General features: G+C 31.1%; 2 protein-coding genes across 3 annotated transcripts in view; both read left to right on the top strand.

The window, feature by feature from the left end:
• The window catches only part of LOC141449827 (glycosyltransferase 25 family member), a 184,266-nt gene extending 168,147 nt beyond the window's left edge, over window positions 1-16,119 (top strand). Inside the window, exons 6-10 of the mRNA XM_074119657.1 lie at window positions 10,538-10,612; window positions 10,828-10,885; window positions 13,249-13,376; window positions 13,639-13,842; window positions 15,052-16,119. Coding sequence (XP_073975758.1) covers window positions 10,538-10,612; window positions 10,828-10,885; window positions 13,249-13,376; window positions 13,639-13,842; window positions 15,052-15,208 — 622 coding nt within the window. The 3' untranslated portion in view covers window positions 15,209-16,119. The remainder of the gene's footprint in view (window positions 1-10,537; window positions 10,613-10,827; window positions 10,886-13,248; window positions 13,377-13,638; window positions 13,843-15,051) is intronic.
• A 3,580-nt stretch (window positions 16,120-19,699) lies between these two features.
• Window positions 19,700-26,943, top strand: part of CalpC (calpain C) — a 99,056-nt gene continuing 91,812 nt past the window's right edge. The window contains exon 1 of one of the 2 annotated variants that reach the window (XM_074119643.1): window positions 19,700-19,893. The gene's annotated coding sequence lies outside the window, so the exon portion shown is untranslated. The remainder of the gene's footprint in view (window positions 19,894-26,943) is intronic. The other variant, XM_074119648.1, reaches the window with a different exon arrangement.

Below are 26,943 nucleotides of genomic sequence, written 5' to 3'. Positions count from 1 at the left end.
CATTTTTGGATGGAAATTGCAGAAACTTCAAACTTGGAAATCAGTTTTACGAAGTTTAGTAAAGTTGCAATTTTTTTGTTTGAATTGTGACAATTTCTGCAGAGGAACTCTTGAGTGTATCAAACCAGATTTTCTACATTTAAATTCGATCCACAGTTGGTTATTTTGAAGGTATTAGATTTGGCAAGAGAGCATTCAAATTTCGTCAAAATTCTAAGTAAAATTTTAATTAATTTAAGTGATTTTAAAGTGTGCCCCATTTATTATCCAGAAGTTGTTTTCCTGGTGTCAGGTTGTTTAACTTCTAATTAATGTGTTTTAACCTTTTTATTTTCATTTAATCTTCACGTAACATGAGATTCATGTTTTCTAAAAATAATAATTAACGGCACTTTTGAAATCTTTTACTTAAGTTCGGTAAAAGTCACCAATAATATTTTCTTTTTCATTTTTAAGCACTTTTGAGAGAAACAGGAGCAACGGCTTCCGACAATAACTCGTAAAATCAAATTTCATTAAAAGAAATCTTAACAAAACTACTTAAGGCCTTTGATTTTTGAGGTTCATGAAAACTAATGTTTGAAACATACTTAATTATTGCTAATAATACTTAAGGAGTTAAAAAATATATTCTTTGAAATAGCGCTTTAAAAAGAAGTTCAAATTACAGCCACTGGTGAACTCGCTTAAAATAAATAGAAATAATAAAAAAGTATAGTTTACTAAAATTTAAGATACAAATGGAGTTATTTTTCAAGAAAAATCGTGGAATTTAAATACAAAAATCAGGAAACTTGATTTTCTGATGACATAGATTTTTCCATACCCGAATTATATCGTATATTATTACATTTAAATGGCTTTTCAGAGGAAATATCTCATTCAGAGCTGTTCTAAAATGAATTAGCGAAGGAAATTGTTAAAAAAGTAAAAAAGTGTACGGATTAGTTTATTCTCCCTGTCTGCGATAAATAAATCCGCGTGGGCTTTTAATCTTTTTATCATTTAGAGCCGTCTGTGAGCGTAACGCATAACAATAAACTTTAAACAAAAAAATACCCAGACACATATGTGTGTGTGTGTGTAAAGCAAGCGAACGTTGATGAAAATAGCCCTTGAATATTAATTATTGAAAAATAAAATCGTATGAAAAAAACAAATAAGAGCGAAAAATACAATATTTTAAAATTATTTCTAAAATGTTTGGAAAAAAAAGGCAAACAATATCTCGGAGGATTAACACAGTCATTGCTAAAAGCTCGTTGGTACCTGTCTAATTTGTAAAAATTAAACAAAAAATTCATGTTTACAATTTCTTGTCAAGAACTAAAATACTAATAACTAATAACATAATTTCAATGTTTATGTCTATAACTGGAAATTACTGACGTAGGGTTGCTCAGAAAGAGCAGGCTATACTGAAAGTCCAGTCCGAAGATAAGTAATTATTTAATAATTTAAGTCATTATAATGTGAGAGACGCCAGAAATATATTCTTTCATTTTTAGACATTTATTTAAATACTAGTACATGTCCATTTTTATATATGATAAGAACAGAATCTAATAACTTTTTAAATTCATCACTGGTCTTTAAAAAATACGTGAGAGCTTTCAAATCTTACGTAAGAGCTTTTTTCGAAATTATCTCAATAAATTCTCCGGCGGGGCTCCTGTCTACCTGGTCCTCTTCAACAGCAATCCTCTTCCTTGTACTGATCTGGTGCGCTACCTTGGGCTCTACATAGACAAACGACTCACGTGGAACCCACTCACTAGACTTAAAAGACAAGCAACGACAAAACGTGCGAAACTGCTTTACAGACTACTTGGACGACGCTCCAAATTACCCATTGAACTCATACGTTTAATGTACAACTCTATCCTCAAACCTATGTGGACTTACAGGACTAGAGCTATGGGGTTCAGCCAAACCTACAAACATACGGTCAGTACAAACATTTCAGTCAAAATTCCTCCGACAAATAGCTGACGCTCCTTTCTACGGTGACTAACCTCACTCTTCACAACGACCTCAATATTCCCTTCATAGACCAACTCGCTAAGACTAAATACCAAAAATTCCACACTACTCTCTCGACTAGCTCTAATCCTCTTGGCACTGTCTCTCGCTTCCTCTGACAATACTCCTCGCCGACTGAATCGCCAGTGGCCCCGCGACTTCCTTACAGTCTGAAGAACTAAATCTCTCCTCTCTCCTACTCATATTCTCCTCCTCACATTCTCCTCTCTCATATTGAGAGTGCTGCCGCTGGGTAGCTTCTCTCCTCCTGCTCACCTCCCGCACCAGTTCATCACTCTCTCTATATTTACTTATTGTATACTGTGTATACAGATTGTAAATAACAAAATAAATTTTAAAAAAAATCAATAAATTCTAAATAAAATCACTTAGTCAAGTGATAATTTCGGTTCATCTATTTTTGCCAAAACCTACTTAGCACGTCTATTGACACCTAGTCGAAATGTCGTACTGAAATTTTCAACGATTATCCTTTTATGAACTTATCCGCTTAAACATTATTTTAAAAAAACAATTTTTCGCACTTAATTTTAAGTCTTTCCATTGAAGCTCTAAATAGAAAGCTTGTATGACCGCAGCACTCCCTCTGTGGAGGGTAAGAGAGATTAAAAGTTTTTTAAATTAAATAAATTTTTGGTCTCTATTGAATGTTTTTTTTTTTTAATTTAATTCCATATTGAAAACAAACAAACAATATTTATTTTAATATTATATATTTACATATATATATTATAAAGAAGGAAAGCCGGCAGGGGTTGCTAGAGGTTGTGTGAGTGCTTGGGTTCCCCCCAGACTTGCGTATTGTCACTTTACAGTCGACTGACCACAACTTCTATGTAGTAGAAGCAGTGGCACCTGAGGCAGACACAATAGATCTTCTAGATGGCTGTGGATTTGGCACTGTACCTGCCACTTCCTCCAGAAGCTAAGATAGTTGGACCAAGTGTATATGGCATTAGTTACAGTTTAATGAGGCAATATTTCAGCATCAATGTAATAATGCGCATCATATTTCAAGTGATGTCGCAAGTTTAATGCTAGTTCTTGTTTTACTTCAAAATTGGAAATATATCCATCATCATCAGCCATTTATATTCTGTTAAAGATCCATTACTGGCTAATCATATTGTAGATGCTGCTTACATTTTATAAAATAAAGGGTATTTATATTTCCTTAGGTGTAATTTGTTTGGTGAGGCTTAGCATCCACTTCATATTAAAGTAAAAAGGTTAAGGTCAACAATTTGTTTAAAGGTATTTAAGGTGAATGCTTATCTAGAAGTACAAACTTTTTGTCCAGAGCACCACAACTGGTATGCCGCCTGCACTGTGAAGTTTTTAAAATAGACTAAACAGAAATAAAATTTTCATTTTAAAAATGCAGACATAGTTGCATGTCCTTGTATGACATTATGCCTTGTCACTTATCGAATTGTCTACTGACCGACCTTGGTGAAGAAGAACATATCCTCTGATGACAATGGTGGAAGTTGGCATAAAGGGATGGTGTTCCCTGTCTGCCAGCTCCTGTTGCTATTTTTAGAACTCCTCTAGTGAACTTGGATGAATGGTTTCATCGCCTGGGGGTTGCTACGTGATGATTGGTCTTATGAATGAGATGTCTTCAACAATCCACAGTTAAAGTAGCGAATTCCGAAGTACTGGTGCAACATTTGCACTGTGATAAAACAGAATAGAATTCCACGACATTGAAAACTAACTGTCTTGGTGCGCAAAATTTACTGAAACTTAATGATTTTACTTGCTTTATCAAGAAGGAAAAATTTAACAAGGAATTCTTAGTTTTAATACTTTCAGCGTACAACTTATTCATTCTAGTTAAAAATAATATGAAACAATAGGTAAAAGTTTGAAGTAAAAAGATAGAATAAAAAGTTCTTCAATATTTAAAATGAATCAGAGTTCTAAAGATCTCGTTAGCAAACTTAAAGAATTAAGGGAGAACAAAATGCTAATAACTTTTTTCTTATTTCACAATTTTGGACCTTTACTACACTGTTATTGTGCAACCTGAAGTAACTAAAGGACTGTTATTAATGGCCGTCAACAGAAAACAAACATCTGGAGTGCACACCACTCTCTTATTGCAATAATTTCAATTTAATTGAAAAAAACTTTCTTTTAACATTGATTAAGATTTCCTTCAGACACGTTAAGAATTTATTGTTAGTTGACGAAACGTACTAAGGTCTCATTTGTTTTAGTGTAGTTACCATTAGTGGCCGTATTTGAAATCTTAATCACTGAGCGGAATGGAGTTGTATCCGTCCAGTATGAGGTAATGTAGAGTTTGAGAACGTTGCGAATATGGCAACGAAAATGGCCTGCCCAGTGTTTAGGGTTAGAGTTAAGGTAGGTGGAGAATAGAGCCTTAGCTGGGCTGAAACAGGATTAGAGAAAGATGAAGTGGGATGTTTAGTAATGGACAATGTTCAATTAAGTAAATAAAATAAAGACAATTAGGTTCATTTGTTAACTTGAACTTTATTAATTTATAATTATAGTAGGAAGAGTGTGATATTTGGATGTTTTCGATAATAGATTCAATAAATAAGGAAATTCTCATCGCTAGAGTGTACTTTGTCAGATTTAATTAAATTCTAGTTATTGTTTAGAAGCTGCTTCATCAAGCAATCTTTGCACCAACTTGGATGAAACTTAGCTTTATTACCTTCACTGTCTATTTCTAAATTTTGTATAATGTAAATTTTAACCAAGTCTTAAATCTTAATTTGAGACTTAATTAAAATAGAATTGCAAAATTTAATTATAAATATACTTAGCAAACTTTAAGATTACAATTTCTAAATATCAGGTTGTTTATTTCCAGTTCTTTAAAAATGTTTTGATGATTTTATAAAAAAAAAACTTTGTATTGGCAATTTTAAATGTTTCATGCATCTGCTAATCTCTTTGTTTTATTAAGGCTATTGATTAACATTATTTCGATTTTGTGCAATCGTGCGCGATCTATAAATATAAATCTGAACTAAAGTTCAATTGGAACCTGTTCTGAGATAATGTGCAAAATTAGACTAGAAAATTCTATAGATATTTTTTGGACTATACACTTAATATTATTTTTGTAATAAAGATCAGAAATAATCTCATTGCTTCAGATATAACGTTATGTTTAGTTACACACAATAGCTGAACTAAAATTAAATAAAAGTTGAAGAATTAAATATGAAAATGAAGTTCTTTCTTAAAAAATGAATAAATAGCGATATTGTGACCTATAAAAATAGGGTAATAAATTATTTTTCTCTTTGATTCTGTCCAAGGTTCCTATTTTATTATTCACAATAATTGCTGTCTCTTAGTCACAACTCCGGAGTCCCGTTGACTGAGGCGTACAAAGAAAGTAGAGGGTGTCATTTTTTTTTTTGTATTCTTCAGGTGTAACAGCATATTGAGTTTCTTAATCAGCTTTCTTTGAAAGCGGATTTCTTATTACGGCTGGTGACTTTGCAGAGCCAGCTGAGTTGCTATCTGATCTGCCTTGTGCTCCGAGCTTCTTCCTATGCTATATTTTCTTCATCATATTAATTCGTTTATAGTGTGAAACTTCGAAAAGCAAATAAAACTAACCAAACGATCGCCATTCCAAAATTGGACATTTTTTATCATACTTTATACGGAAAATTAAATGCAGATTTTTGATTATGTAATTAACAAATAATTATCATATATTTCCACTAAAAATTGAAATAAAACTCAGATAATGCAGTAAATCGCCTAGTTTGACTAATATTTCAGACATTATTGTATACATAGTTAATTTTTCCAGGTATGTTAAAAAGCTGACGTTTATAATTATTTTCTATTCACAAAACTGGGTAAAAGGTAAATTTTTAACTTTGTATTTACGGACAGGTTGTTCAAACAAATTGCATTTGCTAACGGGAGTAACATACGCAAATACACCTGCAACTAAAAATGAGCGAACAAATTCAACATGCATATTTACAGCGAACATGAGGAGTAATTGAAACATGTCATATTACTGAGAGAGTGGGAGACCTAACTTGAAACAACATGTCTGTGCATGTTAATCATTGGAGATCTCCATCAATCTTGCATATTTATTGTAGCATTTTCTATGTATATTTATAAAGTAAACAATGATTTTAGCATTTTCCTACATACATTATTTCTGATATTTATTTTCGTATTCCCCACAAGGTTTTGCTGTTTTACACAACTTTCTAGGTGTCACATACCCACGCTACCTAGCACAGTACACGTTCCTCATTACACAATATCTACACTACAGAAAGCAGAAGTATATTCTAAGGCACCATAGTTCATACCTAAGTCGTTTATTTCCAGAAAGGGAGTAAACCCTATGGATCTTAGGCTCTTAGTTGTAATGTGGATTGGACGTAGGGCCCACAAAATGAGCGTCAAATTTCCTTATGCATACTTACAGCGTTTCAGTGGGGCTTTCATGAAATAATCGCAAGTTTGAATGATCTCCATAAACCCTAAAAAGTTGCCTGAAGCATTTGGTTCTACAGCAGAAGGTTTCCTCATTCCAATGGGAAAAGATGAGTAATTCCAGTGATTCGGGTATAGAAAACAACATTGCTTGACAGTGTCTTTGTTTCAAGACTGTCATACCTGTAACTGTAACAATTACTCCTTACGTTAGCCGTAAATAAGGGGAATCCAGCGTATGTCTACACTTCATTAAAAAAAAAAATTATGTTTTTTCAAGTAATCAGAATGACTGCACACGCGGGATTCGAATTGGGGATCTCCCACTTACAAAGCCCACTCTTGACAACTAGATCAACGCTCGCCCCTCCCTGGCAAGGTTACCGTAATCATAGGTCAAAACATCAAATCAAAGGCATACGGGGTACATGAACATGATGTGATGATTGCTTTTATTTGATGATAAAACAAATTGTATCCTGATTCACCCACAACCATTACATTACACTACATTTTTAAAATCTTCAATTATTATTATTTTTGTTCTTTGCGTCACAAATAAAATTTTTTTGCAGTCAGAGAGCCTCCCAAAACTTGTATTTCTGGTGGAAATTTAATATTGAAAACTGATCACGAATAGATAAAATTGTAACTTTGATCTTAAATATCGCGACAAATATTAGGGATATCGAAACGGAGTTAACGCCACTATTCACAATTTTTTTATATAGTTTTCATTTTCGAAACCAGTGGTACTTATGTAACTCCGATCAGGTTTTTGCCCGTAACTCCGCCAAAAATGAAGCTACGGTATCGGGGGTGAAAAATTTGAAAACTAGATAAAACAAAAACCTATAGTTTACTTCGTTAATTTTTTTCGGAATTCCGCTTTCCTAAAAAGTTATTAGCGATTGGTACGTTTTAAATGGATCACCCTGTATATTACCATTTATTAAATCCTCTAGAGTTAGAAAGTATGAATTCTGTAAGCCATGTACTCAAGAGTACAGGTCCTCTTTTTAGAGTGGGGAATTGGATCATATACTTAATTTATAGTGGCTCTGTGAGAGTAAAAAAAAAATCCCAAATATCTCACTAGAGAAAGGGATTAATACATAACGCTTTGCCGACGAAAGTTTTGCCAACAGAATTATAAAGCAATCATCGGAATTTACTTAACTAATCAGAGAAAGATTACGGTTTAGGTTCAATTACGTCTGCGTTGTAATTTCCCCAAGTACAGTCAGCAATCTATATTACAAGACCAGGGAATAAAATCAATTTACAAATGTAAATTTGGTTTCTTTGGGCACTAATCCTTTGGTTAATGTTTTTTGTGCCATCAATAATATAATTTAGCAAACTTTTAGAATCTATTTACGGGTTATCTCTTCTCTTTGTAAAAAGTTTTTCAGTGCTCAAAATCCTGTTATTGGGCAAACTCTATTTTTAAATAAATAGAAGCTATAGATCCGAAGATACATCTGCTAAAGACTTCGTTGTAACGGAATAAGTTGCTCTCTTCTGAATGAAATTGTCTGCCTTCAAAAAATGTTTAATACTTGAAAATTTCGAACCCTTTCTCGAACAAGAATTTGGCAATGTGACTTTCATGGTGTTGACAGCATTGTGTACCTGAACGAATGTTAAATTTTTTTACTTTCTGCTACTTTTCGTTGTTTATTTGAATATAACAATTATAATCATCTACTAAAAATGTCTCCTACCACTCGCACCTTTACTCTAAGAAAAGGTGTTTTCTTAGAAACTGATTAATTTTGCAAATCCAACAAACTTGCAACATTGCTACTTCAACAACAAGCTTCACTAACAAAAAAAAAAAAAAAAAAAATTATTGTCTGAAAGTTTATTTGAACCCTATAATTAAAATTAAAATAAATTCTTATGAAGCTGAACAACAAATAAACTCCTTAAATCAACCCGAATAAGTCTTTTAAATCTGAGTTTCATCTGTAACAAAATTCATATTGTGCCTACATTAAAATTTTTAGTAAAATTGCATAATAAAATATTTTAACAAAATATTATTTAACAAATCTTTAATGATTAAACTAAGAGGTAAATAGGAAACTAAAATCTACAGTTCACAAAGCCAATGGAATGTACAGAATAGATAGTAATGTTAATCAACGTCCATGATTGACAAAGTTGTTAATCGAGAGTTGCCATGGTGTTTATACAATAATAATAGTTCTATAAATGTAGAACCAGTGTTCATTTCCGTACTAACTTTGAGCGACTTATTCAAGTGTTGCATTTCAAATCATTAATGCTGTATGGCAGTTTCTGCCGAGTGTGTTACTTGAACATACTCTAAATAAGACTCATTAGGAATTCTATCACTCTATGCTGAAGTTAACTATTGAGCGGTAGATTACTGTCCACATGTATTAGTTGTAATTATTAATTAATGGTTTTAATGTATTTGTTACTGATCAAAAGATTAAAAAATATGAACCTAGTATGGTTCTCTTCAAAATACTTGTGATTGTTATGGTAAATGTCAAAGACAGTATTGCTATCTAATTATGAGATGTTTTTAGTTGTTTACTTAGCATAACATTGACACTAAGAAACTTCATATCTTCAGGAAAAGGAAGAAGTTTTGCTTTAAAAAACAACAAATAAACAAACAAACAAAATGTGTAGCTAGAAGATAAGAGCCATACGGTTACAATATATAATTAATTAGGACCGATTTCCTAATTTTTTTTTTCCTTGTGTATATGTCACAAAAGATTGAAAAATAAAGAAGGAGTTGTTGCAATAGAATATACTGGCTTTATTTTCCTTAGATATTGTTTCCCTAGGTGCCTCTACATTTCACTGATAGGCTTCTGAAAATGTTGTTTACAGAGAGAATGTTCTGCGTGGCAATTCTCCAAGATTTGTTCCATCTGCCATGACCATAGTTGGACGTATTTTAACAATAAAGTAATAATTCTAATAATCAACAACATGTGAACAATTTACTTGAGAATAATGTAAAAATAAATTTCTAAATCGCACAGGAAAGCTGTTATAAACTTGAACATAAGACTTAAGTAATATTACTGTTGAAAAGAATGTTATAGAAACAAATTGACCCGCTAAAAGTTATCAATAACAAAGAAACATAAACTTGAAAAAGAATATAATACTCTTCTTTGTGAGCTGCAGAAATGTTAGATAAAAGGTTAAAATTATATTTTAGGATTAAAGCTTCGGTGGATATGAAAAGATCAGGCGCCGTATACTCTCCGGGATCAGTGTACCAGATAACTAACATTATATTGGCTAGCATTTGTTCCACGCGCCGACAGTAGAAAAATGTTTTTATCAGAAAAGTATTTCAATTATTGAACATTGTTCACTAATCCTTCAGTTAATGTTTTGTGCGCCAGCAGTAACACACATTTGATTAAAAACTTTAGAACTCCGAAAAGATACTTATATTTAACCATCACTATCAACGAGATCAAGTAAAATTTTTATTTCAAGTTCATTTTACTTCAATAATTTCAGAAATTTAAAAAACAAATAAAAATTCAATGTTTATTTTTTTCACAGCACTTCTAAATTAACACAATGCAAATATAGATTCAAACTACTGCTAGCCAACTCCTGTGAAGGAGTTTAATTCAGTTTAGAAGTTTAGAAACTTGCACTCAGATAACATTATCGCTTGAATACAGTGTTTGTAAATTATTTTACTTCCTGCTTATAATTACTTGAACTGAATGTTGGTTTCAGTGTGTGGGTTGTGAGAGAAATTAAAGTATAATAATAACTATGATTTTTTTTATTTTGCCCAATTTTTTGCAAATTTAACAATAAAATACCTAAACAAAAGAATATTTCCAGTTTAATTCATTTAAAATTTTCAACACTTCAAATTTTGGAGAGAAACATTGCGGAAAATGGTGTGATAAAGAATAATAGTAAAATTTGCTTTTAAGAGAAATTTATTAAACAGGATTGCCCGCTTTTGTATTCTATATATTAAATAAATTGTTCTATTTATTTGTTACAGACTGCTCAATGACAGAACTCTGGAGAGCCTAGGGGTTAAACTGATGCCTGGTTACAAAGATCCTTATCATAAAAGGTAATTGGAATGTATTTTTACTTTGATGTCACTTTCGATTAAGACTCTATGATAATATGAAAAATATTTTATTCAATTAACTTTCTCATGTTTTTTTTCAAAACATTCATAAGACTAGAATAGTTTTAATTACTGCATACTCTATGAATTTTCTGTTTTAATTTAGTTTGAATACTTTTTTTTTTAATTAACTTTATTTTGTTTTGTTTTTTTAGGCCGATGAAACTAGGAGAAATTGGCTGTTTTCTTAGCCACTATAATATTTGGAAAGAGGTATAGTATTTATTATTATTTAAAAGTTACATTTAGTCGAATTTTTTAACGAGTTTGATCTAGTTTTGCCTCACAAAATGAATATCCAGGGTCACTTATTTAATGAATTTAGTACAATTTTCCATGCAGTTCTCTGCTACGACAGGCAGGATTTTTGAAATAAAATGTTTGAACTCTACTACAATAAAAGAAATATTTGCTTTACTTTCTGCCACTACTAATTATAGAAATTGCGGTAGATCCTGGGTGTTTACCTTACGACGCCATTGTTTATGTATTTATAAAAATTCTAAAATGACCGGTTTCCCGTTTTTCACGCGCATAGCTCTTGAAGGTGTTGGGAGGTACGCGGCATTTTTTTTTCTGCCGTCAGAGAACTTAGGCGCAGAAATACTCGATGACCTTTGAAATTTCCTTACTCGGTCTAAATATGTGGCAGACATGGTGAGTGACATTGTTAGATAAAATAGGAAGAGTCTTTGAGAAGAGTCAGAAATACAGAATGAAATTTGAGAGATCTCCGTTGGTTTTTTTTTTTTTTTTTTACTTAGAGCAGAACAGTAAAGGCTGAATAATGTCACTTGTTTAGAGATGTAAGGTGATTAAGGTTCGTGATTGTCCCAAATTTGGTTCGACCAAATTGAATATTTCAGCGTCGAAGTTGTCTAACTCCAGAAAAATGCCGCGCCTCTCCCAACAGCCTCAGAAAGTTTTTTTTTCATTTCCTCGCTGGATGTCCTACCTTGAGTGAACTTGGACTTAGGTTTATGGTTAGCTCTATCCTCTCTGGCCATTATATTGAAGTCCTTTCACTCAATGGAGTAAGCTAAATTGGCATCTTGTCATCTCCCTTAGAACCAATCAGTCCTTTCTCAACACATAGAAAGTGCCTGTGTAGTTTTGGTAAGGTCGATTATTAGAGCCAGAGAGTTCGTTTTTACTTAATATCTGACTTTGATGATTATATTGGTTCAATAGGCAACAGAACGTTTCAGGACTTTATAATTAATTATAAATTAATTATATTAATTATGTTTTCAAATCATTGTAACTTAGTTCCTTTAAACGGTTCTTGTCCCTATTAGAATATCACTGGCACAGTCACCTCATTATTCACAGTTTATTCATAAGGCTAGAAGTGAATCCAATCTAAAATCAACAGATCTTAAATCTGAATATTCTATCGATAGTATTAATATCTTCTCTACAACTTTAAATATCTCCTTTTGCAAAACAATTATAAACACCTCAGTCCTATTTACAGAATGCTGCAAGGACTGTTTTAATCTTGACTTCGCTTTTCCTGTACCTAAGTTTCATAACAGTCTCTTTATATTTTATCTTTATATATGTTCATCGCAGTAAATCATTAACTCTTAATGCTTCCTAATACTATAATAAATTAGTGATACATTCTGTTATAATCTTAATAAGAGAAAGAGTTAATGAATATGGGTGTTAGTGATGATTTACATCATCTGTCAAAAATAAAGCTGAAGATTAATAAATTGAAACAGTACTAGGATCATCCTACTGGCTCGTCTAATTTTTAATGTCCTATTTTTATTCATAATATTGTTCCTCATAATATATTAAATTTAATATTTTATACATATTTTACTAGGCTAATTGTAATAAATTATAATATAAAACGATGTATTTAACTTTGATTCTGAGCTAGTGTAAAGTAATAAAAATGCTGACAAATGTTTAAATATGTTGCTATATATTTTCATTTCCTAACATAATCTACAATTCTTTTTGAATTTTCGGAGGCAATAAATTCCTCTCCTAAAAAAGGATAGTAGAAATCGAAATAAGTGGAACAGTTCCTGCTGTTGTAACTCTTATAAAACCTTCTTTGAGGGAATCAGGTACTGTTATTATCAGCACTTCTGTTTGGAATAAATAGTCTTCAAACCATATTCACTTTTTAAAAAGAATTCTTTTTCTCTGTTAAAAAATCAAACAAACAAAAAATCAACCGGTTTTTTCGAGTATTTACGTTAAAATGTGAAATATTTATAACTCTCTCTCAAATTCTTCGACTCTCTCACAGGAATTTGTTTCAACTACATATTTGGGTTTTGTTTTTGTGAAGTTTTGTTTAATAAAAAGTATATTGAAACTACGGAAAAATAAATTTCTGATAAGAATTAAAGAATTTTTAAAGTTATTTGATGTAATTATGAAACCATAAAAATGCGAAACAAATACTTATTTATTTTTGTTCATCTGTTGCTAACATAAACTATGAATTTGCACATATTGCAAATACATTATTAAAAGTGTCTTAATTGGTTAAATTTGTGTATTTTCTAAATCAGTATCATAAATTTCTAACATGATTTGATTCATTGCAGGTGGTGGATAAAGAATATGATATAGTAATGGTACTTGAGGATGATGTGAGATTTGAGCCGTTTTTTAATCAAAAAATGCACTCATTGCTCGATGAAATGAAACGTTTATCATTTAAATGGGATTTAGTGTAAGTATGGATAATTTTGTTTGTTGAAACTAACTTTTAGAATAAAGTGGAAATTGAAACAAGATTTATTGTTTGGGTAAACTAGATTGGTTGTGCATGCATTTGACAGTTCATGTGCACAAATTGAGTTAAATCAACTATTACTAATCATTCTTTACCGACATGATTTAAGCTTTGTATCAAATAAATACCATTATTTTTAACATTCATTGTAGAATTATGCAATTATTATTTTATTTATTTATTTATTTTTTAATTTTAGATACCTTGGTAGAAAGAGACTTGATGAAGGAAGTGAGGAACCGGTAGAAGGAACTAAGTTTTTGCTATGGGCTGGATATTCTTATTGGACACTGGGTTATTTGTTATCACACAGTGGAGCTACCAAATTATTGGCACAAAAACCTTTGCAAAATATTCTCCCTGTTGATGAATACCTGCCAATATTGTATGATAAACATCCTGAGTAAGTAACAGACAGTAAATGCCTGTGTGGTTTCCATTCAGCTGGAAATAACATTAAAGACGTGTACGATTTCAGGTCTAGGTCATTTTTGTGTATTTTAAAACGCATTAGTGAGGAAATAGTTGATAATAATTCTTTAAAAAAAAAAAGTTTCTAGTTTCATGAGAAATTTTAACACAACTTTTCTATGCTTAACGTATCAGCCAGTTTGTTTAGTGATCCTTTATCACTGTGTTGATCACTATGTTGTAATTCTTCGCAAACTACTGGAAGAAAACTCTCCTTTGCTGGCTGAGCGATCAGTAGAGCCTTGTTAAGAAAGGTTCAGTTTACTTCAAAACTTGGGAGACGACAATATCTTTTGGTTTCTTCTCTTTCCTTATTTTGGACCAAACTTTCAACTCAGCTTCTACACCTTCCGAATGGTAAGAGCTGTAGCTTGCAGCTGACTTAGTGACATGAGTAAAATGTGCTCAGAATGTAAACTGCGTGACAAAAAAAAAAAAAATTACACCACCTGGTAGTAAATATTAAGTAGATGCTGTGAGGTTAAGATGTCAACAATCAACCCTTCGTAGGCATAAGTGTTTTTGAAATACTAAATTTGTATACTATGTTTTGTGAAACCTTATTTTTTTAGAGTTATATAAATTTTTCGTCATACCTTACGAATTTATTATCCTAATGCATTTTTATCCTTCATATTATGATGAGATATTTCCCTTTACTTGAAAATGAAATACTATGAAAGAAACAAATTACGTAAGAATAAATATTTGTTCTGCCCATGATTTTCTCTTTTTAGATATAGCTGTCTACTGATGGACAGTGCTGTTTGTAAAAACACTGTTCGGCCAAGAGATAAGGCCCCAAACGCGAGTGAATTCTTAAGGATATGTTCTAAGAGTGTAACATATTATATACATATGTATAAGACGGCAGAGTAACTATTTGATATGATTTGTATTATTGAAATACCATATGGCCATATGATGATATAATTTGTAATTTTTTACATATTTTTAATTTTTTTGAGGTACAGTCAGGACAGAAGTGATACTAACTATTAATGCAAACCCACATTATGTAAAAAATATTACATTGTTAATAAGTGTATAAGCCCAGAAGATCTCCTACTTCTAGGTCGAAAGCAGTAGGTCTTAACTTCTTTAATATGCCTTAATTTTATATTTATCCATTCTTTTTCAGAGATGACTGGAAAGCTTTTTATCCTATTAGAGATCTGGTTGCCCTTTCTGCAGAGCCTCTTGTACTTTACCCAACAAGATACCTACATGAAGAAGGATATATCAGTGACACTGAAGATTCACGCACAGTAACTGTAACACCTAATCCGGAACTTTAGTATACGTTATTATTGATCTGAATAGCAAGTTAAAATCTTAAGGGACCTTGTTTTCTTATGTTCCTTATAATTTTATATATATTTTTTTTTATCTTTTAATTGTATGTTCATTAAGATAATATTTGTAACTTTTTTATTTGCTTTTTTTTTATCTCTTTGGCAAATGTAGGTAGTTTTAATAATAGTTTTTAAAAGATTTATAGCTACATTTTATGTGTCATTTAGCTTCATTGGTGTAGCTTGGGGCAGAGTATGGTATTTAATGGAATGGTAATATTTGTTGGAAGACATTTATCTCAGGTTATTATTTTTATTTTAATTGGAATTTTGTTGTAATTATACTAATGGAAGCTCAAAATTACTTCATTCGCGATTAGGGTGACTAATTTAAAATATTAATATGTAATAAATTCTAAGCCCCGGGCATGCACCCTTGCTTTGTCATTAATAATTTATTTTTACATGATGTTGAATACTTAGAAACTTTTGTCATTATTATTTGTTTTTCTATCACATTTAATATCATTAATAACATATTGTTTATTTTTATCTGCAAAATGTTATGAAATTATAAATTGTCAACAAGTATCAATTAGTAAAATGAAATTTAATTAAATTAGTTTACAAAATGGCCATTAAATTTTCAAAAGAGTTAATTTTTAAAATTCTATGTTGTTAAAATCTTCGTTTTACCTATAAACCCAGTGCCTTTTATTAAATTATGAATATGTTACCTACATACGTGTATACATTGCGATATAGTTATTAATTTGTTCTTTAAAATTTGTTTAATGTTTGGAGTAGATTATTTATGTTTCTTTAGAGTTTTATTGCATTTTTAATCAAATAGTGTTAACATTCATATGTGACTGTGCCATACAATTATTAAATCTTTTTTATCTGTCATTAAATTTTTGTTTCTGATTTCTATAGATTTATTTTTCAGAAGTAAAACATCTTTACGTGATCAAGCATATTGTTCTGAATTAAATCGCGACATGGTTGGAAGATGTAGATTTCAAACGGATGCAGGTGTTACAACGAACGGTAGACCGTCAAGATGCATTCATTAAAAGGGCCAAGGTCTTGCATGGGTAGTAGAACCACAAAGACAGAGCAGAGTGTGTATTGTACACAAAACATTTGATTATGGATAGTTCAAGTTCTTGAATGAATCACGCTTTTTTAAGACGGTTACTTACTGTCTGACCATCAAGGGCCTGAGCCTCAGATACTATAGTTTTCCATCCTTCATGGTCCCTCGTTGCTGTTTTTAGCCGATACGTGGAACCATTTTTTGAAATACCCGCAACTTATCCATTAAGATCTTAGTAGCTTCTATCCACAATGTACAAGTGTAAATCATTAAAAGTCTGTGTACGTATGTGTAGAGAAGATTGAGATTTCTGTGGATAAAGGATAGAGTTGTCTAAAGGTTTAGTATACCTGTTCAAATCTTGTAATGTGTTCAGATCTGGATATTCTTATACAGGTTTTTTTTCTTTTCATTGAAGTTTATTTTTCTGTTAGGTATTTGTTTAAAGTTACGGCTAGATGCATTCTCAAAAGTAGTGAGATTTTTGCCTGTGTCTTTTAATTAATGTGTAATATGTGTTCATATTTAAATATTCTTAATGTTATGCATTGGCACTGAATGTTTGTTATAAAAGTAGGAGAGAATCATCATCTAAGGTTGTAAGAGATGAGGTAATAGCCGTAGGATTGTTGTGTGCAAAAGATTTTTAATAGAAACATCGGCTTTTTAATTCGAAAGTATCTTTCTCTATTGGAGAGCAGCAAAACTTTATTTAATAAAATAATTTTGTGGTCATTATATAAATTGCACTTGCAATAGTCTTAATGTTGCCTCTACTTCTCATGGCGTTACTTAGGCTAAAAAACTACAAATACATATTAAAAAATATAAAATCAGTGATAATTAAAAAAGAAAAAAATTCGCGCGCTCAAAAAAGCCTATATTGATAATGTCTCTGCTTCGAATGTGTATGTCCATCTTTAAAATTCGGTTTAAACTACGACCAAGGATCCTGTTTAAAGGCTTCCTGCTGACATAGGATCATTCATTGATTAATCGGTTCAGTATATGATACACAAAACTTGAAAGGGTTGGAGCACTTTAACTTAGCCTTCTTCAGAAAATTATTAATGTATCCTGGTACAGAACCAAGAAGTAGAAGCTTGCATTGTGTTGACATAATACTCAAGATACTTACTTACTCAGAAGTCAAAATTCAGAGCCCTGGGGAGCCTTTTAGTGGTCTATGTTGTGTATAAAGCGCTGGGGTATCCGTATCTAGTAACTACTGTTATCTAGTAGAAATTTTTCGAACTAACTTGTGAGAACTGGATTTCTTACCTGCTTTTAGATGTAAACACATTATTTTTTAATGTTTAGATATTTCTTAAATATTGTTAGATTAGAAATTATTTTTTTAAATAACTTTTATTTTACAGATATAACTGTTTCATTCGAGTTCTTTAGAAGTTTGAAATAAACTGATTTCAGAGAAGCTTTACTCCATAACAAGGTGAATTTTTTATTCTGCATTAATTTTTACACGAGTAATGACTGATTAGAAACGATTAAGCGAAATCAATTACTTTCTTTTAAGCGCATTCTTACAAAAATAATTAGCTTTGATTTTAATTCTTATTTTTGTAATTTTTTTTCAAATACCCTATCTATTTCGACCAAGACGACTATTTCTAACAAAACAGATAAAATGATTACTTCGACGATAATGGTTGGAAATAATGCTGTTACAGTTCTTGCAGGAACTCAGTAAAGTTCCAGTCAGCATGATGTCCAAAATACCTTGATAAACCTAGCTTAATATAAATAATTTTCTTTATTTTAAGATATAAAACAACTGATGTCCTTCAGTCTCAATATTCATTAATTTTGAGTTAGCTTATTTTTAAAATATTATTTCAAACAATGTACTTTATTCTATTTACTCTATTCTATTTCCTGAGGTTGAGATAAAGTATAATATATTCTCTTGATGTTTATTTTGCCAAGATGACTTCTTTTTATTGGGAGCGCAATGAATTACAAATAACTCATTTAAATTCATTTAAAGTCTGTGAAACATTTTCAATGCAAATAGCATTTTCTATTTATAACAGGGCAATCACCTTTGTTTAAACTTACTTAAATTTACACATTTATTTCTAGGATTATTTGAAAATATTGCTTAAATTCTTATTAGATTGTCTTTTTAGCGTAATTAAATTTTATTTTATTTTTATCGTATAAGCAGACTCTCGCATAAAACCCGAAGGCATTAGTTTTGTGCTCGTCACAAGAGAGTTATGGTTTTCTGTAGTGGCTTGTATGAAGCATTACTGATAGGAGAATAATCGATCTCGAAGCCTTATTAGTTTAAGTCTTCTACTAAAGTTAAGGCAATATCTAGTAATACGTAAACTTTCTCTCCGGTATCTAATCTTGGGTTTCTACACGTCAATACAACAACTTACACAAGTTATTACTTAACTTATTTAACAGGATTGTCGACTGGTATATGTGGGGAGTTGAGGTGTTGTTTTATGAAGCATTAGGATAGTAATCTACACTGCTGTGAAACTTGCAGATTAACAAAATAAATGTGTGATCAGCTTGGGGAGTTTGATTAGTAATGTAATAAGAAGCCTTTAAGATTTTTCATAAAATTTGTGATATTGTTAGGATTGGGCGCGTTTATATTAGGAATGTTTGGTTGAACTTCTCACTTCTGCTACGTGTGTTCATATTGATCTTAACAAGATGTTGGTTTGTGAGTCAAGATTTGATCTGCGGTCAAGGAGTCCAGTAAGTAGTCTGTAACATCTGTTTAGATCTTGTCGTTACAGCCGAATATACGGATTCCAATTAGTCTCTTTGCAATCAGCAGTCCTGAGTGTCGTTTTATGCCAGCTGATTGAATAGTAATTTCATTAAGGTGAGTTGGAGGAGAGACAGATCTTCTTAACGTTACGTGAAATGCGTAACATTTAAAATTAAGCTTGTTCAGCACTAATAGTTCAATCATAATTATGATGACCCAATAAAAAGACAAACAAATAATATATCTGAAGCAAGAGAATTATTGGCTCAAAAGATATGAAATAGGGCTCCTCACGGGAGAACAAATTTTGCAGATTGTCAAATCTTTTCGTAGAGACTTTACCATGTAAAAGTAAAAAAGTTGTCAAAATTTTTGAAGCATGTCAGGATTTAGCGAAATCAAGTGTAGTGGAAATAAGACTTGTCAAAAAATGTTTTTATTTCACTTTTGACATAATATAGTCATCAGTAAATAGTAATACCGTGTTACACAAAACTCGTATCTTTGGAAACACATAAACTAAATTACTTTAGCTTCCGCTGTTCTGTCGAGGACATTCCTTCGTTGGTCTTCTGGTGGTCGGTGAACTTCAGTGGTGCGCGGTGGGGCTGTTGTGCGCACGCGCGTTCCAGGGTCTTTCAACTTAGCGCGGCCGGTGTGGGCTTGCCATACAGTGGAGAACGTTAGATTTGTGTTTAGTTGTCCGCTAAGTGCCGATATGTTGAGTGTAATATTTGTGTAAGAATTACGGGATATTATATTTTGTTTTTCTATACAGCTTGTGGAATTTTTGCTATTTAATTCACATATTCATCTGCTTGGAGCGTTTATTAGGTTTGTAAAATTAATGAAATAATTTTAGTGTCTAGTGATAACTAAGTCCTTATCACTCTTATGATATCGCACTGTTGGTATCTCACTTTCAGTATTTATCGGGATAATCTCCTGAGTATACACCACAACTTCTTTAATAATTCATGCCGCCGTACAACTAAGTGTGCCAAAATATTTTATATACCTTTAAGGTGTGCGCCACTTAGTTAAAACCTTTAACCTTTCACGACTTAATAAAAATCCAAGCTGGTTGTTTTCTATCGCATTTTCTATCATGTGGTATATTTAATTTGATAACGTTTAACAGAATTAGAACGTTTACTAACATCCGTTTATGGGTTGGCATAAGTGTGCCAATTATGCAGATTTTGTCTTTTTTAATCTTTGTTTTATCTAATTGAACTAAATTAAAAAGCCTAAATTTAACAGAATTTTAATCGAGTTTTTGGAAAAATCTAAACCAGTTTTACTAAAACAGTTATTGTGAATAATGCAGATTGTCTAATGTTTCTAACCAAATAGAAGTTAGGTTGTGTTCAGCAGCTGCTGCGATCTGCAAACCTTGAACGATCTGAAGTATTTAAAATGATCTTTACTCTCGCTACTGATAAGAGAAGCATTGCGATTAAATCTTATTTTGGATATTAATATTATTATTATTTTTAGGCGCCCGAGTCTGAAAAAAATACTTTTTTAGAAAATCGTGGATGCATAATGTGAAAGCACTACACTCAAAAACGGAGCCCTTAACTTAATATTATATTTGGTTACCATAATAGGATGTGACTGTAACTTGGCGAAGAAATACCCATACTTAAACTTAAATTTAATTGAACTTTAAGCATTTAAATTAACTCTATCAATAAAAATGTTTAATTAAAAATTCTTCATAAACAGAAACCATTCTCTTTACCTCATCTTTTGAATTGTTATCTTCTATTCATAAATATCCGACTAACATTACTGCGATTTAAATGCAGAGAATTTTATTGGCAAATGAGTTTATTTTGGTTGAAGTCGTTTACTCATAATCGTGAGTTTAAACAATATGCTGATGTACGAACATGGAATTAAAATGTGCAGTGTGTCACATTTCTTTGTTTACATCCAGAATGCCTATTATATTGTAATATATAAAGGCGACACTGTTTGTAAACTGTCGTGAATGTTTTTCTGGAAGTGAGTATTCCAGAGCTAAATAATTAATTTTCTAAATAATATGTTAATGAAAACTAGGCTTTAGTATTGTTCCTTTTCCAAATGGATGTCCTTAGTAAACAAAATGTTTTATTTAAATTTTAATAAAATCGGCCATATTTTCATTACTTAAGTACAAAGAACTTTTAAATAAAATAGAAACAAAGATTTAAAAAAAAGAACCAAAAACTCTTATTCGTTCCACTTTCTCCGGTTTACTCCTAAACTTTCTAAATGACAAATTTTATTTATTTATTTTTAATTTAAGGCGAGTCAATATCTGTGTTATCGTTCGGAGTTAATTTTCAGTACATTTCCGACCTGCATTGCTGCAAGGAGCTCTTAAGAAAAGGAAAATCCAAGGGCCATCAGCTGGATTAGAATCCGAGATTTCCATGTAGGAATCCAGTTTGTTAAAACCACTGAGCTATTCCCTTCGCTTGATGAATTCTATTATATTTTTAATAGATCCTCAACATTAAGTTCATTAAGGGTCAATTTGTGCATCATTTTTAATCAACATTCATTTTTATACTTTTTAAAATTAAATTACATTTACCAAAAAGATTTATACATTTTAAATTGAAAACATATATTTATAATATATAAGTATGATTGAACAAAAAAGTTACACTGTTTAAATATAAATGAATCATGGACATCTTTTCTGTTAAAGCATTTAAGTTTTATTGATTGTAAAATAGATAAAACATATACACAGGACTAAAACTGTAACTACAATTTGGTCGAAAATAAATATTGTTGATTTTTTAGACTACCGCGCTTGGTTATTTGTAAGTAGACGGTGAATACTATAAATAGACCAAAAAGTTCATTATTTAAAAAAAAAAACCACTATAGACTTATACCAGAGTGACTACTAGAGATAATTAGTATAATCATCATAAAATAAATAATTAAATCATACAGAACGGGCGATTTCTATGAGGTTTTATATTAATAGTAGTTGCTTTATTCTAGTCCAATTCTTTTATTGAGCGAATGGACCAAACTGGTGCTACCTACACTTTTATTTTTATAATGAAAACAATTTTTATTGAAGTCAGGGACAAGTAACAATTTTACTTGAAGAATTAATATTTGGATACATTAATTCCTTTCCGACTCAATTTGTATTTAAATGTTAAATTAAGGAAGTATTCTGAATTCCTCATTAAAATAATATGAGAAAAAGAACAGTTAGGGTAACTTAAAGTCAATGTTAAACTTAGCAGAAGCTACAAAGCAAAGATTTGTTGCGGTACTTCAATATTTGGTTATTATTTTATGTGTTGATATGGAAAAATGTAAAAAATGCAACTTTGATGTCCGCCTTAAGAGAGAGCAACGTTACTATTTCCAAATTCGAGTTTTCACTGTTTTAAATTTTGTGTTTTTGTTTATTTTTTTTAGTATGAAAATTAGATTCATACCTAAAGTTGATGAAATTTGAATTCTGAGTACGAGTATAATGATCGGGACCTGAAGTAGATCCGACACAATACTTACTTCCAAAAACTTTCTTCTTCGCTGATTGAAGTTATCTTGTTAAGAATTTAAGTATTACTGTGTTTATACGCGAAGTAAATTTGTTGCTGTTTATAGCAACATCTAGAAGAACATTAACATTGTTTAATAATAATATCTTTATTAAGCCAAATTAGAAAGAAATAAAAACAAAACAATCACTGACAACATAAAGATAGTAGTCTTGGTTTTATAAACCGTCAGAGTGAGCTGGCATTAATAAAAAAATAAAACAATTAACATTCTGCATATAAATTATTAGATAGTACTTCTGTCTTGGATACATTTTGATACTAAACAAACAAAAATAAAAAATAAATATTACATTTATAAACAAAACCAATGAAATACTAATGTAAGGGAACGTATAGGGATTATTACATTAAAGATTAATAATTATATTCTTGTACTAGGAAATACCTGTACTGCCAGGCCGTTTTGCAATAATTGATTAGAGCTTTGTAATCAGCACCATTTAAATAATTTATTAATTCTTCCCGTGTAAGTACAGCCTTTTTGAACCACTTCACGCGAAACTCTTTTAGTACTGGGCAGATTGCAATGAAAAGTGGTAGATGTCCTGCTGTGAAAGGTTGCAAAGCGAACAGAGGGATGAAGTGCTTGTTCCATAACGTTTGTAGTTTAAACTAATCAATTCCCCTCTCGCTTTCATTATCCAGGTAAGATCATTTATGGAGGGCCTACTCATTTATGAAGTTTAAATTGTATTTTAGATATTTATAAATTACTGAGCTTTTAGACGAGGTTGCTGCATTTACGCAATCTTCCAGAAATTTCAAACTTATTTTTTTTCTTAATTTAACAAAACTATTATTAAGGGTTTCGGGATTTACAGCAACCACATCAAATCGAATCCGCCCGATGTCACGCATTAACATTGTTTTTAGAATCCCATTTTAAACTACACATTATACACCAAATACTAAAATATTTTTAATATAATTAAATGAACTTGGAAAATTGCACAAGTGAAGTAAGCTTGTCGTCAGCAAGTTAGCTGAAAAGTTTGACAGAAAAATTAGTCAATATTTCTCATCAATATATTTTTTTTAAATATAATCTTTCAATAATATTCATCAGCACGTACTACAAGGCAAGTCTTTTATTTCAGATACTGTATTGAACTCCCACTCACTAGTTTGTTGAAAGAGATATGTTCCTTATTACTAAGCAGTTCATACTTATTCATAGAAGAGTGAAGGCAACTTGGGACATAAATAAATTTTCCACATGGTTCCAGTTGTGAAATGGGAATACTGCTAAGCTAAATCCGCTGAAGTCTGCTGGTGGCTTCTCTTCTTTGTAAGCTAATTAAGGCGTAGGAGTGTACACTAGCGGAAACGTCTCCTACCATTTTTCGTGTGTAGGAGGTGCTAATCTAATGGCTGTTTAATTCAAATCTACGTGCATTAGTAATGATGTGTGTGAAAAATTTACGGATATTTTTCTTTTAACTGTAAAGAAATACTTAACACCTGTCTTTATCCAACAATTCTGTAAATCCCACCTCAATGAAACCAAACGATAGACTCTAGTGTTAATTACCATACATATTTTAATTTTCCTTTTTGCAAGAAAAGGTTTGGTATGTAAATACGATTGCGTTTAAATGAGTGGAAAGATGATTCAGCAACAAGAAGTTATTCATTTTTCCTGAGATTTTGACGAAAACGGGTTTAAACTAATAAACAAAACTTCACTTTCTACTATATCCATATCAATTGAGTAAAACACAACAAAAACCATTCTCGAATGCTCGTTAGGTATTTATTGTGGCAAATAAGAAGTATTTCGATGATTTTTTTTAGTTATTCTTACTTTTTATAAAGAAGTTAGTTCCAGGACTAGATACACTTGCTTTTCAAAAATATCAAGCACAAGTTCTTGAAATTTAAAAGTTTATTTTGTTATTAAAAGGGTTTTTTGTTTTTAATTGGAGTGATACAATGATTAAGCAAACTTAAATAAATCATATGTAAAAATAAAATCTAATGAATAACAAGAAAGAGGGCTCAATATTCAGTATATTGGAGGATCATCTGTAATGATTATAGGCACTGCTTTCTTAGGAAACTTTGTTGAAAGATCGGCCTCACCTTCTCCTATGGGAATGCTTGACGGAGGATATTGACACCGTATCGATTCTGTTTAGCGCTCTCTAGTCTCCTGTTTGATAGAAATATTTTAGGCTGAAGTACTTGAACTGCTTAAAAGGTTAGACTGTAGAATAAGACTGCTTGATGACTAGCTTTGTAAGAAGAACCGGGAATTGTTACTTCTCTCACAAATTCATCCCTTCAGCCAACACAAGTCTTCCATTTTCATCAATGCACTCCAAATAGCTTAATATTGTTTAATCATCCGTTTTGATTCTATCGCTTTTTTTGTTTAGCAAAATTAGTGTTAAGTTAGGCTACTTATTGTTTATTAAAAACGCTTCTTGGATCGCTGTTTATTGTCTTCATTGTTTTTTATTGAATTTGTCAAGAAATTATTATCTCTGCGTATTTTTATGACGCTATAAAGGCAGAAGAACGTCAAAATATTGTTTGTATCTGTCATTATCTGTGATTCGGTTAGTTTTTCGGAATTTTAACATTTTTCAAATTTATTCTAAGGAATAGCAACGCAATATATCATTATTTTTTATTTTATTGCATAATGTTTTAAATTATTAAAATCGACGAATTTTTATGCACATCATTTCTGAAACTTTTCGCTTTCTAAATAAATAAATTTTAATTTCGAGATATTTTAACTTATATCTCATTTTTAAAACTAGTATTACGTAAATTTGAGGAACTAGTTTATACTTCATTTCTTTCTTATTCATTTTTCAAATTGCAAAACAAATTTTATGCAATCCAAAATGCAGGAAGCTTTACTTTTTCTTCATTATCAAACACTTCCCTGTTTGATAACAAATAATGAAAATTAACTAAAATAAAAGATTAAATTAAGTGGAACGTAATTTAATCGGACGATCAGCTGTTTGCTGAATTGTTGAGTACAGTTTATTGTTTTAGGCATAATTACTGTCAAGGTGATCGCAGAGAAACAGAAGTTATCCTTGAAGATTTTTAGTGTAGATGACGTCAGTTGGGCTGTATTAAACTGGGAAGTGTTTTGTACATTAAAAATATTTATGCTTGGATTTACTTTTTAACAGACGGTTAATTACATTCAGCTGTAACATAACGGGGTTTAGTTTTATGATAGTGTGATGAGTGGACTAAACTTTCTCTGTAAGTATCGTGTGACTTATAGAACGCGCTTAATGCCATGATGTATTTTAGTGAATACCCAAAATTACATCTGACAATCTGATGGTCTTTATGAATTGAAATTCATTATGATTGAAAGCAAATTTTATAAAATATAAAATTTTAATTAAAAAAAGTCAATTTTGAGCACAAGATTAAAAGGCTATTTCTCATTTTCTAAACGGAAAAAACAATTATTTTTGCAAAACTACAAATATTTGAGTGTGTTACATATTTGTGTTCCTTTCTAATATAAATATTGTTCTATAATTGCAGAACAAACACAAGCACCTACACCAAATCTACATTTAACCAAATCTGCAACACCTAACCAAATATACAACCACATAGTCAAAACTCATTTATGAAGACAGCGGAAATAGACAATCATTGAGGTTAACTGCTTTAATCACAACAGAGTTCATCCACTTTTACGCATGTAATTCTCTCATTCATCACATTCGTGATCGGATTAAGCGCTACTGCACATTCGTGCCGTAACCTCAAATAGAGAAAGACAAGTTTTTACGGTCTACAACAGAATATTAAGAATGCGCTAATTGTCAAACATTCCCTAAAAAATATAACTCAAACTATATTTTACAGAAGATAGAACCCATGTTGGGTTAGTTTTTTCTATAAAAATTCAAGCTTCACGTCTTCCCAATGTAGAATTAAAATAGATTGCATTGGGTTTTCCATGATATACACAGGGTATCCCAAGCTATATGGATAACGACTTTTTCTCGGGAACTAAGATAGCTAGAAAAAAACTAAAAAATACGTGTTCCCTTAGTTTTTTGTTAGGAATCCAAATTTACTTTGTACATTTTTTTCGGTGCTTCCAGAAGCGAGATACAGGCACCAACTTCATTTTTTTAAATGGGAAGGTGCGGTTTTTATTTCAGCAATAGATTCCTCTATTTTTTTAAAGAAAAATTTACTTGAACGGTTTTTTTCTGTGAGCGATATTTTAGAAGTTATGAATGAAAACATGATTCTTATAAGAAATGTCAAAATGATAATATTATAACGGTTTTTT

Source organism: Rhodnius prolixus, unplaced genomic scaffold, assembly GCF_049639745.1.
Source record: "Rhodnius prolixus isolate KJV_2025 unplaced genomic scaffold, Rpr scaffold_2, whole genome shotgun sequence".
In the NCBI taxonomy this organism is placed as follows: Eukaryota; Metazoa; Arthropoda; class Insecta; order Hemiptera; family Reduviidae; genus Rhodnius; species Rhodnius prolixus.
Note: the sequence above shows the minus strand (reverse complement) of the source record. Positions and strands in the feature narration are given on the sequence as shown.